This window comes from Carcharodon carcharias, chromosome 8, assembly GCF_017639515.1.
Source record: "Carcharodon carcharias isolate sCarCar2 chromosome 8, sCarCar2.pri, whole genome shotgun sequence".
In the NCBI taxonomy this organism is placed as follows: domain Eukaryota; kingdom Metazoa; phylum Chordata; class Chondrichthyes; order Lamniformes; family Lamnidae; genus Carcharodon; species Carcharodon carcharias.
This window is the reverse complement of record NC_054474.1, coordinates 116,719,989-116,738,158: the sequence shown is the minus strand read 5'-3', so window position 1 is coordinate 116,738,158 and position 18,170 is coordinate 116,719,989. Positions and strand designations below refer to the sequence as shown.

At 46.8% G+C, this 18,170-nt stretch overlaps 1 protein-coding gene across 3 annotated transcripts in view; it reads right to left on the bottom strand.

Moving 5' to 3' along the window:
• fbxw5 (F-box and WD repeat domain containing 5) overlaps window positions 1-18,170 on the bottom strand; it is a 401,196-nt gene that overhangs the window by 51,034 nt on the left and 331,992 nt on the right. For all 3 annotated transcript variants that reach the window (XM_041193118.1, XM_041193117.1, XM_041193120.1), the window contains exon 5: window positions 8,603-8,751. In XM_041193118.1, coding sequence (XP_041049052.1) covers window positions 8,603-8,751 — 149 coding nt within the window. The remainder of the gene's footprint in view (window positions 1-8,602; window positions 8,752-18,170) is intronic.

Sequence of the window (18,170 nt, the reverse complement as noted above, 5' to 3'; positions counted from 1 at the left end):
CGATACCTCTCACCCTCCGATAACCGTCATCCCTACGATACCCGTCACCCCTATGATACCCGTCACTGCGATACCCATCACCCCTGTGATACCCGTCACCGCTGCATTACCCATCACTGTGATAGCCGTCACCCGTGTTACCCGTCACCCTGCGATACCCGTCACCCTGCGATACCTGTCACCCTGCGATGCCTATCACCCTGTGACACCCGTCACTCCTGTGATGCCTGTCACCTCGTGACACCCATCACCCCTGCGATGCCCGTCACCCTGTGATACCCATCACCCGTGATACCCGTCACCTCTGCGATGCCCGTCATGTTGTGATATCCTTCACTCGTGATACCCGTCACCGTGATACCCGTCACCCGTGATACCAGTCACCCCTACGATACCCGACATCCTGTGATAACCATCACCCGTGCGATACCCATCACCGTAACAGCTGTCACCCTACGATACCTGTAACTGTGATACATGTCACCCTGCGATACCCGTCACCCGTGATCCCATCACCACTGTGATACCCATCACCCCTGCGATACCCACTGTCCCTGTGATACACCTCACCCTCCGATAACCGTCACCCCTACGATACCAGTCACCCATAGAACCATAGAAAAGTTACAGCGCAGAAGGAGGCCATTTGGCCCATCTTGTCCATGCCAGTCGAAGGACACCCAGGCGCCCTTTCTAATCCCAGCTTCCTGCAACTGACCCATAGCCCTGCAGCTTACAGCACTTTAGGTGCAGATCCAGGTACTTTTTAAAAGAGTTTAAAGTTTCTGCCTCTACCACCAACTTGGGCAGCGAATTCCAGACACTCACTACCCTCTGTGTAAAAAAGTTCTTCATCGTCCCCCCCGACACCTTCTGCCACTTATCTTGAATCTATGTCCCCTGGTTCTAGAATTCTCCATCAAGAGAAACAATTTTATCCTGTCCACTCTATCTATTCCCCTCATAATTTTGTACACCTCAATCAAGTCACCTCTCAGTCTTCTTTGTTCTAAGGAAAATAACCCCAACCTACCCAATCTCTCCTCGTAGCTACACTTTTCTAACACTGGCAACATTCTTGTAAACCTCCTCTCCACTCTCTCCAGAGCCCCATAATACCCTTCATCCCTGCAATACCCGTCACCCCAGTGATACCTGTCATTCCTGCAATACTCGTCACCCTTATGATACCCGTCACCACTGTGATACCCGTCATCCCTGCGACACTCTTCACCCTGTGATACTCATCATCCCTGTGATATCCATCAGCCTGTGATACCCATCACCCCTACGATACCCGTCACTGTGATACCCATCACCCTGTGATACTCGTCACCCGTGACACCCGTCACCCTGCAATACCTGTCCCCACTATGAAACTCGTCAGTGATAACTGGTACCCCATGATACCCGTCACCACTGTGATACCCGTCATCCTTGCAACACCTGTCACCCTGTGATACCCATCATCCCCGCGATACCCTTCACCCCTACAATACCCATCACCCCTGTGATACCCATCACCATGCGATACCTGTCTCCCCTACGATACCCGTCACTGCTATACCCGTCACCCGTGATACCTGTCACCGCTGCATTACCCATCACTGTGATAGCCGTCACCCGTGTTACCCGTTACCCTGCAATAACTGTCACCCTGCGATATCCGTCAACCTGCGATACCTGTCACCCTGCAATACCCATCACCCCTGTGATACCCGTCACCCTGCGATACCTGTCACCCTGCAATACCCATCACCCCTGTGATACCCGTTACCCTGCGATACCTGTCACCCTGCAATACCCATTACGCCTGTGATACCCGTCACCCTGCGATAGCTGTCACCCTGCAATACCCATCACCCCTCTGATACCCGTCACCCTGCGATACCTGTCACCCTGCAATACCCATCACCCCTGTGATACCCGTCACCCTGCGATACATGTCACCCTGCAATACCCATCACCCCTGTGATACCTGTCACCCTGCGATACCTGTCACCCTGCAATATCCATCACCCCTGTGATACCCGTCACCCTGCGATACCTGTCACCCTGCAATACCCATCACCCCTGTGATACCTGTCACCCTGCGATACCTGTCACATTGCAAAACCTGTCACCCCTACGATACCCGTCACCCTGTCGATACCCATCACCTTGCGATATCCCTCACACCACGATACCTGTCACCCCACGATACCCGTCACCCTTGTGATATCCGTCACCCCTATGATACCCGTCAGCCCTGCGATACGCGTCACTCCTGCGATAACTGTCACCCCTATGATAACTGTCACCCTTAAGATATCTGTCACCCTGCGATACCCATCACCCCTATGGTACCTGTCACCATGATACCCGTCAACCCGACGATACCCATCACACTGCCATACCTGTCACCCCACGATACCTGTCACCCTGTGATACTGTCACCCCTGCGATACCCATCACCCTGTGATACCCGTTACCCAATGATACTTGTCACTCTGTGACTCCCGTCACTCCTACGATACCCGTCACTCTACGATACCTGTCACTGTGATGCCCGTCACTCCTTAGATACCTGTCACCCCTAAGATACTCGTCACATTGTGATACCCGTCACCCTGTGATACCTGTCACCCCTACGATACCAGTCACCTTGATACCTGTGAACCCCTGTGATTCCTGTCATCCCTACGATACCCATCACCCTGTGATTCCTGTCATCCCTACGATACCCATCACGCTGTGATACCTGTCACCCTGCGATACCCGTCACCTCTACGATACCCGTCATTCTGCGATACCCGTCACTCTGCGATTCCTGTCACCCTGTGATACCCGTCACCCCTGCGATGCCTATCACCCTGTGATACCCGTCACTCCTGTGATGCCTGTCACCCCGTGATACCCGTCACACCTACGATGCCCGTCACCCTGTGATACCCATCACCTGTGATACCCGTCACTCTGCGATTCCCATCACCCCTACGATACCCGTCACCCTGTGATGCCCGTCACCCTGAGATACCCATCACCCCTGCGATGCCTATCGCCCTGTGATACCCAACACTCCTGTGATGCCTGTCACCCTGTGAAACCCGTCACCCCTGCGAAGCCCATCATCCTGTGATACCCATCACCCGTGAAACCCGTCACGTTGTGATATCCTTCACTCGTGATACCTGTCACCGTGATACCCGTAACCGTGATACCTGTCACCCGTGACACCAGTCACCCCTACGATACCTGTAACTGTGATACACGTCACCCTGCGATACCCGTCACCCGTGATCCCGTCACCACTGTGATACCCGTCACAACTACGGATACCCATCACCCCTGCGATACCCACCGTCCCTGTGATACCCCTCACCCTCCGATAACCGTCACCCCTACGATACCCGTCACCCATAGAACCATAGAAAAGTTACAGCACAGAACGAGGCCATTCGGCCCATCTTGTCCATGCCAGTCGAAGGACACCCAAGCGCCCTTTCTAATCCCAGCTTCCTGCAACTGGCCCATAGCCCTGCAGCTTACAGCACTTAAGGTGCAGATCCAGGTACTTTTTAAAAGAGTTTAAAGTTTCTGCCTCTACCACCAACTTGGGCAGCGAATTCCAGACACTCGCTACCCTCTGTGTAAAAAAGTTCTTCCGCGCCCCCCCGACACCTTCTGCCACTTATCTTGAATCTATGTCCCCTGGTTCTAGAATTCTCCAACAAGAGTAACAATTTTATCCTGTCCACTCTATCTATTCCCCTCATAATTTTGTACACCTTAATCAAGTCACCTCTCAGCCTTCTTTGTTCTAAGGAAAATAACCCCAACCTACCCAATCTCTCCTCGTAGCTACACTTTTCTAACACTGGCAACATTCTTGTAAACCTCCTGTCCACTCTCTCCAGAGCCCCATAATATCCTTCATCCCTGCGATACCCATCACCCCAGTGATACCTGTCATCTCTGCAATACCCGTCACCCTTACGATACCCGTCACCACTGTGATACCCGTCATCCCTGCGACACTCTTCACCCTGTGATACCCGTCATCCCTGCGATACCCATCAGCCTGTGATACCCGTCACCCCTACGATACCCATCACTGTGATACCCATCACCCTGTGATACTCATCACCCGTGATATTCGTCACCCTGCAATACCTGTCACCACTATGAAACCCGTCAGTGATACCCGTTACCCCGTGATACCCGTCACCACTGTGATACCCGTCACCACTGTGATACCCGTCATCCTTGCAACACCTTCACCCTGTGATACCCATCGGCCCTGCGATACCTGTCACCTCTACAATACCTGTCACCATGCGATACCCGTCACCCCTACGATACCCGTCACCCTGATACCCATCACCCGTGATACCCGTCACCCCTGTGATGCCCGTCACGTTGTGATATCCTTCACTCGTGATACCCATCACCGTGATACCCGTCACCCGTGATACCAGTCACCCCTACGATACCCGACATCCTGTGATAACCATCACCCGTGTGATACCCATCACCGTGACAGCTGTCACCCGATACCTGTAACTGTGATACACGTCACCCTGCGATACGCGTCACCCGTGATCCCGTCACCACTGTGATACCCGTCACAACTATGGATACCCGTCACCCCGCGATACCCACCATCCCTGTGATACACCTCACCGTCCGATAACCGTCACCCCTACAATACCCGTCACCCATAAAACCATAGAAAAGTTACAGCGCAGAACGAGGCCATTTGGCCCATCTTGTCCATGCCAGTCGAAGGCACCCAGGCGCCCTTTCTAATCCCAGCTTCCTGCAACTGGCCCATAGCCCTGCAGCTTACAGCACTTAAGGTGCAGATCCAGGTGACTTTTTAAAAGAGTTTAAAGTTTCTGCCTCTACCACCAACTTGGGCAGCGAATTCCAGACACTCACTACCCTCTGCGTAAAAAAGTTCTTCATCGTCCCCCCGACACCTTCTGCCACTTATCTTGAATCTGTGTCCCCTGGTTCTAGAATTCTCCATCAAGAGTAACAATTTTATCCTGTCCACTCTATCTATTCCCCTCATAATTTTGTACACCTCAATCAAGTTACCTCTCAGCCTTCTTTGTTCTAAGGAAAATAACCCCAACCTACCCAATCTCTCCTCGTAGCTACACTTTTCTAACACTGGCAACATTCTTGTAAACCTCTTCTCCACTTTCTCCAGAGCCCCATAATACCCTTCATCCCTGCGATACCCATCATCCCGGTGATAACTGTCATCCCTGCAATACCCGTCACCCTTACGATACCCGTCACCACTGTGATACCCGTCATCCCTGCGACACTCTTCACCCTGTGATACCCGTCATCCCTGCAATACCCATCAGCCTGTGACACGCGTTACCCCTACGATACCCATCACTGTGATACCCATCACCCTGTGATACTTGTCATCCGTGATACCCGTCACCCTGCAATACCTGTCACCACTATGAAACCCGTCAGTGATACCCGTTACCCCGTGATACCCATCATCCCAGTGATACCCGTCACCACTGTGATACCCGTCACCCTTGCAACACCTGTCACCCTGTGATACCCATCATCCCTGCGACACTCTTCACACTGTGATACCCGTCATCGCTGCGATATCCCTCACCTGTGATATCCATCACCCTGCAATACCTGTCACCACTAAGAAACCCGTCAGTGATACCCGTTACCCCGTGATACCTGTCACCCCGGTGATACCCATCATCCCAGTGATACCCATCACCACTGTGATACCCATCATCCTTGCAACACCAGTCACCCTGTGATACCCGTCACCTGTGATACCCGTCACCTGTGATACCCGTCACCCGTGATACCCGTCACCACGTGATACCCATCACCCTGCGATACCCGTATCCCTTGCGATACTCGTCACCCCTATGAAACCCATCAATGATACCCGTCATAATGATACTCGTTACCCCGTGATACCCGTCACCCGTGATGCCCGTTACTCTGCAATGCCAGTCACCCTGTGATACCCGTCACCCCTATGACACCCGTCACCCCTTGATACCCGTCACCCATGATGCCCGTTACCCTGCAATGCCAGTTACCCTGTGATACCTGTCACCCCATGACACCTGTGATACCCATCTCCCCGCGATATCCATGATATCCATCACGCTTACGATACCCATCACCCCTATGATACCTGTCACCCCTACAGTATTCATCACTCCTGTGTTAACCATCACCTGTGATACCCGTCACTGTGATACCCGTAACCCTGTGATACCCGTCAACCCTGTGATACCCGTCACCCTGTGATACCCGTTATCTTGTGATACCCGTTATCTTGTGATACCCGTCATCCTTGTGATACCCATTACCCTGTGATACCCGTCACCCCGTGATACCCGTTACCCCGTGATACCCATTACCCTGTGATACCCGTTACCCTGTGATACCCATTACCCTGTGATACCTGTTACCCTGTGATACCCGTTACCCTGATACCTGTTACCCTGTGATACCCGTTACCCTGTGATACCCGTCACCCTGCAATACTCGTGATGGGTATCGCATGATAAATGCCAGCCTCCTAAAATAATAGAGAATCAAACAAAATATAGAAAATGCACAGCTGGAAGTATGAAAAATGAAGATAGAGCCTGAGTATGGATAATGGAATGTAAAAGACAACATGAATGTCTTTACAAATCACAAAATCTTGCAACACAAAAGGCTGCTATCTGTTCTGTTGGGCCAGTGCTGGCTATGTGAAAGAGCTGCCCAATTTAATGCTCCAGCCTACTTCCTCCCTATAACACTGCAGATTAGTCCTCTTCATATACATGTCTTTTTAAAATTCTTACAAAATTGGATTCTACCACTCTTTCCGGCAGTGGGCTCCACATCTTAACCCTCTGTGTGGAGAAAATTCCCCTTATTTCCACCATTTTTCTTGGCAGTTATTAAATCTGTGGCTCCTGGTCACCAAACCATTTGCCAGAGGAAATACTTTCTTCCTACTTGCTTATAAAATTTTGAATGCCTCCATTGTATCTCCACTTATCATTCTCTGCTCTAAGAAGAACAATCCCAGCTTCTCCAATCTCTCCACATAACTGAACCCCCTCATCCCTGCTAAACCTGATAAACCTCCTCTGTACCCTCTCAAAGGCTTTGACATTATTTCAAAATGTGGTGTCCATAATTATACACAACACTTCAACTGAGGCTCGATCAGAGATTTGTAAAGGTTTCACTATAAGCTTTTTCATCAAGATTTTATAAACATATAAATAGTAAAAGGTTAGTCAAAGGAAGGCGGAGGCTGGTTAGAGGCTGAGAAGGAAACAGTCTTGTGGAGGCAGAGGGGCTGGCCGGGGTATTGAATGAATACTTTGCATCTTCAGTAAAGAAGAGTATTCTCTCAATATAACAGGAAAGTCAGAGGCAGTAATGATATTAGACAGGATAAAAATAGAATAGAGGAGATTCTTCAAAGTTGACAGAGCTCAAAATAGAAACAGCCCCCTTTCCAGATGGGATGCATCCTTGATTGCTGAGAAAAGTCAGGGTGACCACAATCTTCCTTGGATATGGGTGTCAGAGGACTTAGGCACGGCAAATGTTAGACCCTGTTCAAATAAGGGGAAAAGGATATACCTGATAACTTTAGGAAGTGGTGAGGAAACTTTGAGACACAATAATTCAGGGCAAAATTAATAGGCACTTGGAAGAACATGGGTTAATAAATGAAAGCCAGTATGGATTTGTTAAAAACAAATTGTGTTTGACTAACTTGATTGAATTATTTGATCAAGTAAGGGAAAGGGTTGATGAGGGGAGTGCAGTCGACGTTATGTATATGGATTTTCAAAAGGAGTTTGATAAAGCAACACATAATAGGCTTGCGAGCAAAATTGAAGCTCATGGGATTAAAGGGGCGTGGATACAATATTGTCTAAGAGATAGAAAGCAGAGGGCGGTGTTGAATGATTCATATAAGGGTCTGGCACATACAGGGTTAATGTGGGACTGAGTACAGTGCCATCCACACAGTGATGTAAGAAGGCACATGACCTAGACCTAGAGGCAGTGTGGTGTAATCCAGAGATGTGTTAAGACCTAGGCATGTAGATAGCTCCCTGCCTATATACACAAACACATTTACTCTCTCTTTCTCACAGACACACCCACACACATCCATACCTACACAGACATATTCACACACAAAACCACATGCACATAAACACACACTCACTTTCCCACAGCGGTCACTGAATACTGATCATCAGCTCCTTCTTTCCTTCCACAGCCCAGGACACTAATACTGTGCAAATGCCCCTCCTCTCATCTGCTAATTCAGCACAGACCACAACTTCAACCTGGATCCTGTTGCTCTGTGTGACTTAAATAATCCCATCAACAACAACTTGCATATGCATAGTGCCTCTAACATAGTAAAACACAAGAACACAAGAATTAGTGGCAGGAGTAGACCATATGGCCGGTCAAGCCTGCTCCGCCATTCAATATGATCATTTTAATTCAGTATTTTGGTTCCAACTTGAAAGAAGAACAGGTTTAAGGGGCTAATGGCAGCAAATTTCTAGTATGTACTTACCTGATAGGCCTTGTTCAACCACAATACTGAGCAAGATGTCATATTCCCAATCCAGTGTAGGTTCCCGGAGATCAGATGTGTTTCATTCAACCAACAGCCAAAGACATCGTAGGGTTTATTCCTCACACGGGACAGCAACGTGAAGTCATCTGAAAGTGAAGCAGCAGCAGGATGAAACATCCAGAGTGGATGAAACAGACAGGACTCATAGAATTAGACAATGATACAGCACAGAAGAGGCTATACAAAGAGTTATGTAATTAGTCCCACACAGCTGCTCTTTCCCCATTGCTCTGAAAATTTTTCATTCTCAAACATTTATCCAATTTTCTTTTGAAGTTATTCCTGAATTTGCATCCTATTCTGTTCCTGGCAGCACATTCCTGCTGCAACAACAGGCTGAATGAAAAGTAGAAACAAAGAAAGATTGCATTTCTATAGCAACTTGCACATCACAAGATATCCCAAAGCACTTAATGGCCAATTAAGTAGTTTCGAAGTGTAGCCACTGTTGTAATGTGGGAAATGGAACAGCTAGTTTGTGCACAGCAAGATCCCAAAACAACAATGTGATAATGAGCAGATAATCTGTTTGTGTGATGTTGATTGAGGAATAAATATTGGACAGGACTTGGTCAAGGAGAACTTTCCCCTATACTTCAGATAGTGTCATGGGATCTTTTATATCCAAGTGAAAGAGTAAATGTCGGTTTAACATCTCCTCCATCAGTGAGTGTCAACCTAGATTTTTGTGCTCAAGTGAGACATGAACGCACAACCTTCTGATTCTGAAATGACAGTGCTACTAACTGCGCCACAGCTGACACAAATTTAATTTATTAACCCCTATTTTTCCATATGCCATTTAATTACATCTTGGATTAAAGTGTTTAAAAGTTTCCCTGCCACTGACATTAGGCTGACTCATCTGCAATTGCTGGGTTTAACCCCCTCGCCTTTTTTGGAACAGGGTGTAACACTTACAATCCTCCAGTTCTCTGGCACCAGATCCATATCCAAAGGCAATTGGAGGACTGTGGCAAAGCCTCAGAAATTTGCAGCCTGACTTCCGTCAGCAAACAAACACATCTAGACTCGGTGATATTTCTACTTTAGCATTGCCAACCTTTATTCATATGTTTTTCTTGACGGTCTTCTCCTTTACTGCCGCACTGCCAGCATCTGATTGTTTTGTGAAGACAGTTGCAAAGTATTCACTTAATACCTCAGCCATATATCCTGCCTCCTTTATGGTCCTAAACCAGCCCTGCCTTTCCCTTGACTACCCTACTAATATTTATATGTTTATAAATGACTTTTGGGCTCCCTTTCATATTACCTACTAATCTAATTTCACACTCTCCCTTTAACTCTCATTTCCTTTCTTAGGCCTCCCCATCACTTTCTGTATTCCCCTTGATTCAACTATATTCTGAATCAGACATTTATCATCAATTGTTGTTTCACTTAATCTTTATATCTTTAATCATCTAGGCAGCATTGACTTTTGATGCTCTTCCATTCCCCATTAATGGAATGTGTCTATTCTGTACCCAAACCATTCCCTGTCATGGCACAGTGCACAAAAAACACCCATGAGATACAACATGATCACTGCACAAATTACATAAGATCATTAGAAATAGGAGCAAGAGCCATTTGGCCCCTCAAGCCTGCTCTGTAATTCAATAAGGTCATGGCTGATTCCAACTGTAGTCTTAATTCCACTATCCTGCTTGCCTCCCATAATGTACTGCATCTGAAGCAAATGACACAGAACTCAATAACATTTGATGTTAAACAGGATATACCAGTAACAACCTATAACTGTAAATTGTGAGGTAGCAGCACGGTGGTATACAGCTGGAAGGGAGTCCTCAACATCGACTCCGGACCCCTTGAAATCTCTTGGGCATCAGGTCAAACATGGGCAACCTGCTGATTTCCACGTATCGACCCACCTCAGATGATGAATCAGTGCTCCTCCAAGTTGAACACCACTTGGAGGAAGCACTGAGGGTGGCAAGGGTGCAGAATGTACTCTGGGTGGGGGACTTCAATGTCCGTCACAAAGAGTGGCTCAGTAGCACCACTACTGACAGAGCTGGCCAAGTCCCAAAGAGCATAGCTGCTAAATTGGGTCTGCTGCAGGTGGTAAGAGAACTAACAAGAGGGGAAAACATACTTGGCCTCATCCTCACCAACCTGCCTGTCACAGATGCATCTGTCCATGACAGTATCAGTAGGAGTGACCACCGCACAGTCGTTGTGGAGACAAAGTCCCACCTTCACATTGGGGATGCCCACCATCACGTTGTGTGGCACTGCTACTGTGCTAAATGGGACAGATTTTGAACAGATCAAGCAACTTAAGGCTGGGCATCCATGAGGCGCTGTGGGCCATCAGCAGCAGCAGAATTGTACTCAACCACAATCCATAACCTCATGACATGGGATATCCCCCACGCTACCATTACCATCAAGCTAGGGGATCAACCCTGGTTCAATGAAGAGTGCAGGAAGGCTTGCCAGGAGCAGCACCAGGCATACCTAAAAATGAGATGTCAACCTGGTGAAGCTATAACACAGGACTACTTGCATGCCAAACAACGTAAGCAGCAAGTGATAGTCAGACTAAGCAATTTCACAACAAGCAGATCAAATTTAAGCTCTGCAGTCCTGTCACATCCAGTCGTGAATGGTGGTGGACAATTAAGCAACTCACTGAAGGAGGAGGCTCCACAAATATTCCCATCCTCAATGATGGAGGAGCCCAACACATCAGTGCAAAAGGTATGGCTGAAGCATTTGCAACAATCTTCAGCCAGAAATGCGGAGTGGATTATCCATCTTGGCCTCCTCCAGAGGTCCCCAGCATCACAGATGCCAGTCTTCAGCCAATTCGATTCATTCCATGTGATATTAAGAAATGGCTGAAGGCACTGGATACTGCAAAGGCCATGGACCCTGACAATATTCCAGCAGTAGTGCTGAAGACTTGTGGTCTGGAACTTGCTGCGCCCCTAGCCAAGCTGTTCCAGTACAGTTACAACACTGGCGTCTACCCAGCAATGTGGAAAATTGCCCAGATATGTCCTGTACACCAAAAGCAGACCAATTACTGTCCCAGCAGTCTACTCTCAATCACCAGTAAAGTGATGGAAGGGGTCATCAACAGTGCTGTCAAGCAGCACTTGCTTAGCAATAACCTGCTCACTGACACTCAGTTTGGGTTCCTCCAGGACCTCTCAGCTCCTGACCTTGTTACAGCCTTGGTTCAAATATGAACAAAAGAGTTGAACTCCCGAGGTGTGGTGAGAGTGACTGCCCTTGACATCAAGGCAGCATTTGACCGAGTGTGGCATCAAGGGGCCATGGCAAAACTGGAGTCAATGGAAATCAGGGGGAAAACTCTCCGCTGGTTGGATTCATGCCTAGCACAAAGGAAGATGGGTGTAGTTGTTGGAGGTCAGTCACCTCAGCTCCAGGACATCACTGCAGAAGAGTCTTATGGCAGCGTCCTGGGGACAACTATCTTCAGCTGCTTCATCAATGACCTTCCTTCCATCATAAGGTCAGAGTGGAGATGTTCACAGCTGGTTGCACAACGTTCAGACCTGTTTGCCACGCCTCAGATGATGAAGCAATTCACAAGTGACAAGTAACATTCACGCCACACAATTGCCAGGTGATAACCATCTCCAACAGGAGAGAATCTAACCTTTGCCCCTTGACGTTCAATGGCATTACCATTGCAGAATCCCCCACTATCAACATCCTGGGGGTTACCATTGATCAGAAACTGAACTGGACTAGCCATATAAATACTGTGGCTACAAGGGCAAGTCAGAGGCTAGGAATCCTGCGATGAGTAACTCACCTCCTGACTCCCCAAAGCCTGTCCACCATTTACAAAACACAAGTCACGAGTGCGACGGAATACTCTCCACTTGCCTGGATGAGTGCAGCTCCCACAACACTCAAGAAGCTTGACGCCATCCAGCACAAAGCAGCCCGCTTGATTGGCACCCCATCCACAAACATTCACTCCTTCCACCACTGACGAACTGTAGCAGCAGCGTGTACCATCTACAAGATGCACTGCAGGAATTCACCAAGGCTCCTTAGACAGCACCTTCCAAACCCACGACCACTACCATCTAGAAGGACAAGGGCAGCAGACACATGGGAACACCACCACCAGGAAGTTCCCCTCCAAGCCACTCACTATCCTGACTTGGAAATATATCGCTGTTTCTTCATTGTCGCTGGGTCAAAATCCTGGAACTGGAACTCCCTTCCTAACAGCACTGTGGGTGTACCTACACCACATGGGCTGCAGCAGTTCAAGAGGGCAGCTCACCAGCACCTTCTCAAGGGCAACTAGGAATGGGCAATAAATGCTGGCTTTGCCAGCGACACCCACATCCCATAAATGAATAAAAGAATATCAGGGAGGGAGTGCATTCCAAATCCTAACCACTTCTCATATAAATATTTTTCCACGTTTTGCCTCTAGTTTGTTTACCAATCAACTTAAATGAAGTTAAATCTGGGCCAACTGATTATCGATCCTTCAGCCACTGGAAACAATTTCTATTCTAGGTAAACCCTTCATATTTGACACAACTCCATCAATTCCTCTCAGGCTTCTTTGCTCTAAGGAGAACAGCCCAGCTCTCTCTTATCCCTCATGCCTGGAGCTATTCTAGTAAATCTCCTCTGAACCCTCAACAAAGCCTTCACATCCTTCAGGTGCCATGAATTGGGATCTATAGTCACACTGGGATTGAGCTGTTTTATACATGTCCAGCAAAACTTCTTGGCTTTTGTACTCTATGCTTTTATTTATAAAGCCCATTGAAAACTCAGTTATCAGTAGAATACACTCTAAAACCATGGTTTTATCAGACAGTTACGCACAACTTGGTTGTTCATATTATGCAACCAGCTCCGCTTCTTTGAACGTGGCCCTATGCAACATCTGAACAGCAACATCCAAAATACTTGACAAGCACCACAAACAACAAGCGTCTGCAGCACTGGAGTGCTGCTTCGGGCTGCATTAGAGTACTTCAGTTGGAGTTTGGTGAGAGATAGATTTTTAAGAGTTAATTTCTATCTAAAGTCTAATCTTTCTTTAATTTAGCAACTAACTAAAAGTTGCTCTTTGGGTTGGGAGAAGGTGAGTTTTAGTCCAGCTTTAAAACAGGGGTTATACAGGCTCTGCTTGCAACTGCAGCTATTTAATTAGTTAACTTGCTTAAACAAGTTTTCAAAAGCTAGATTCAGACAGCACAAAAGCAAGCGATCTACAGAGCTGCTTTTGTCTGCACTGGAGTGCTGCTTTAGGCTGCATTAGAGTGCTTCAGTTGGAGTTTGGTGAGAGAAGGAGTCCAGTGAAAAGGGAAGGTGATCCTTTCGCTTTCTACCTTTCCTCAGTAAGAAAAGCTACAGCCTTGGTAAGTAGGACCTGGTAAGCATTCATTCTTCTGTCCTTAATATTCTCTAAACTGGAGGAAGTAAAAGTAAAGGGAGTAATTTAAGGGTAAGACATGGCAGGGCTCAGCCAAGTGGAATGCTCTTCCTGTATGATGTGGGAAGTAAAGGACACTTCCAGAGTCCAGGGCGACGATGTGTGCAGGAACTATCTCCAGCTGCATCTACTTGAAATTCGTGTTTTGGAGCTGGAATTGCGGCCGGAGTCACTTTGGAACATCCGCAAAGATGAGATCTTCATGGATAGCACATACACTGAGGTGGTCACACTGCAGATAAAGAGTGCACGGGCAGAAAGGGAATGGGTGACTGCCAGACAGAGTAAAAGCAGTAGGCAGGTAGTGCAGGAGTTTTCTGGGTCAACTTCCCTTTCCAACAGATTTTCCATTTTGGATACTGCTGGGGGAGATGGTTTCTCAGGAGAATGCAAGAGCCAAGTCCGTGGTACCACGGGTGGCTCAGCTGCCCAGAGGGGGGAAAGAAGAGTAACGGAGCAATAGTGATAGGGGATTCTATTAAAAGGGGAACAAATAGACGTTTCTGCTGTCGCAGACATGACACCAAGGTGGTATGTTGCCTCCTGGTGCCAGGGTCAAGGATGTCACTGAGCAGCTGCAGAACATTCTGAAGGGGGAGGGTGAACAGCCAGAGGTTGTGGTCCATATCAGCACCAGTGGCATAGGTAACAAGAGAAATGAGGTCCTGAAAGCAGAATATAGGAAGCTAGGAAATAAATTAAAAAGCAGAACCCAAAGTTAGCAAACTCAGGATTACTCCCTGTGCCACGTGCTGGCGAGATCAGGAATAAGAGAATAGACCAGATGAATGCATGGCTGGAGAGATGGTGTAGGAGGGAGGGATTTAGATTCCTGAGGCATTGGGAGCAATTCTGGGGAAAATGGGACCTGTACAAGATGGATAGGTTGCACCCTAGCAGGTCCAGAACCAATATCCTCGCAGGGGTATTCACTAGTACTGTGGGGAGGGTTTAAATTAGATTGGCAGGGGGACGGGAACCTGAGTGGAGAGACTCAAGAGAGGGAAACAAAGAAAGGAATGAAAGACAGAAAAGTAGAAAGCAAAAGTATAAGGCAGAGGAAACAAGGACTAGCGGCAAATAAGGCTATAGTACAAAAATATGTGTAAAAATGTTAAAAAGACAAGTCTAAAGGCATTGTATCTGAATGCATGGAGCATTCACAATAAAGTAGACGAATTAACAGCGCAAACAGATGTAAACGGATACGATATGATTGCGATTACGGAGACATGGCTGCAGGGTGACCAAGGATGGGAACTGGATATCCAAGGGTACTCAATATTTAGGATGGACTGGGTGGAGCTAAGAAGCAACAAGAGGCGGAAAACATTAGTGGGAGTTGTTTATAGGTATCCAAATGGTAATGATAAGGTAGGGGATAGAATTAAACAGGGAATTAGAGGTGCATGTAACAAGGATGCTACAGTAATCATAGGTAACTTTAATTTACATATAGACCGGACAAACCAAATTAACAATAATATTGAGGCAGATGAATTCCTGGAGTGTGAACAGGATGGTTTTTTAGACCAGTACGTCGAGGAACCAACTAGGGAACAGGCTATCCTGGAACTGGTGTTATGCAATGAGAAGGGTTTCATTAATAATCTTGTTGTGTGGGCCCCTTTAGGGAACAGTGACCATAACATGATGGTATTCTTCATTCGGATGTAAAGTGAAGAAGTCCAATTTGAAACTAGGCTCCTAAATCTTAACGAAGGAAACTACGAAGGTATGAGGTGTGAGATGGCAAAGATAGACTTGGGAACTTCATTAAAAGGCATGACGATGGATAGACAATGGCTAGTAATTAAGGAGCGAACGTATGCATTGTAATAGTTATACATTCCTTTCTGGTGCAAAGACACAACAGGAAAAGTGGCACAATCGTGGCTAACAAAAGAAATTAAGGGTATTATTAAATCCAAAGAGGAGTCATATAAAGTTGCTAGAAAGAGCAGCAAGCCTGGGGATTGGGAGCAGTTTACAGTTCAGCAAAGGAGGGCCAAGAGATTGATTAAGAGAGGAAAAATAGAGTATGAGAGTAAACTTGCAAGGAACATAAAAACATACTGTAAAAGTAGGTACACACTGCTGTTACTGTACGTTGGTGGTGGAGGGAGTGAATGTTTGTGGATGTGGTGCCAAGTAAGCGAGCTACTTTGTCCTGGATGGTGTCAAGCTTCTTGAGTGTTGTGGGAGTTGCACTCATCCAGGCAAGTGGGGAGTATTCATTAACTTTCCTGACTTGTGCTTTGTAGATGATGAACAGGCTTTGGGGAATCAGGAGGTGAGTTACTCGTCACAGGATTCCTAGCCTCTGACCTGCTCTTGTAGCCACAATATTTATATGGCTAGTCCAGTTCAGTTTCTAGTCAATGGTAACCCCCAGGATGTTGATAGTGGGGGATTCAGTGATGGCAATGCCATTCAACATCAAGTGGCGATGGTTAGATTCTCTCTTGTTGGAGATGGTCATTGCCTGGCACTTGTGTGGCACAAATGTTACTTGCCACTTATCAACCAAGGCCTGGATATTGTCCAGGTCTTGCTGCATTTGGGCATGGGCTGCTTCAGATCTGAGGAGTCATGAATGGTGCAGAACATTGTGCAATCATCTGTGAACATCCCCACTTCTGACCTTATGATGGAAGGAAGGTCATTAATGCAGCAGCTGAAGATGGTTAGGTCGAGGACACTAACCTGAGGAACTCCTGCAGTGATGTCCTGGAGCTGAGATGATTGACCTCCAACAACCACAACCACCTTCCTTTGTTCTAGGTATGAACTCAAACAGTGCAACCAGGGGAGAGTTTTCCCCCTGATTCCCAATGACTCCAGTTTTGCTAGGGCTACTTGATGCCACAGTCGGTCAAATGTGGCCTTAATATCAAGGGCAGTCACTCTCACCTCACCTTTTGCATCAGTTTACACTATGGAGGATATAAGTAACATCCCAGAAGCAGCTATAAACCAGGAAATGGAAGTGGAGAAGGAAATCAGGAAAATAACAGTCACCAGAGAAGTGGTACTAAGTAAATTGTTGGAGCTGCAGCTGACAAGAGCCCGGGTTCTGATGATCTTCATCCTAGGATCTTAAAAGAAATGTCTAGTGAGATAGTTGATGCACTGATTTTAATTTCCAAAACTCCCTAGATTCAGGGGAGTTCCCATTAGATTGGAAGATAACAAATGTAACTCCATTATTCAAGAAGGGAGGATGACTGAAAGTGGGAAACTATAGGCCAGTTAGCTTAACGTCTGTCGTGGGCAAAATGTTATAAGCTATTATTAAAGAAGCCAAAGCAGGGCAAATGGATAAGCTCAAAGGCATCAGGTAGAGTCAACATTGTTTTGTGAAAGAGAAATAGTGTTTAACCAATTTAATGGAGTTCTTTAAAGAAGTACCATGTGCTGTGGATGAAGGTGGATGCACTATACTTAGATTTCCAGAAGGCATTTGAAAAAGTGCCACATCAAAGGTTATTGCGGAAAATAAAAGGTCATGGTATAGGGGATAACATATTGGCATGGATAGAAGATTGGCTGGCTAACAGGAAGCAGAGAGTCAGCATAAATGGGCCTTTTTCAGATTGGCAAGATGTAACAAGTGGTGTGCCACAGGGATCAGTGCTGGGACCTCAACTGTTTATAATTTGTATAAATGACTTGGATGAAGGGATTGAACACATGGTTGCCAAATTTGCTGATGACACAAGATAGGTAGGGAAGTAAGTTGTGAAGAGGACTAAGGGGGTTACAAAAAGATATAGATAGGTTAATTAAGTGGGTAAAGATCTGGCAAATGGAGTATGTGGTGAAATGTGAGATTGCCCATATTGGCAGGAAGAATAGAAGAGAAGCATATTATCTAAATGGTGAAAGACTGCAGAGCTCTGAGATGCAGAAGGATCTGGGTGTCCTAGTGCATGAAACACAAAAGGCTAGAATGCAGGTACAGCAAGTAATTAGGAAAGCTAATAGAATGTCATCATTTATTGCGAGGGTAATTAAGTACAAAAGTAGGGA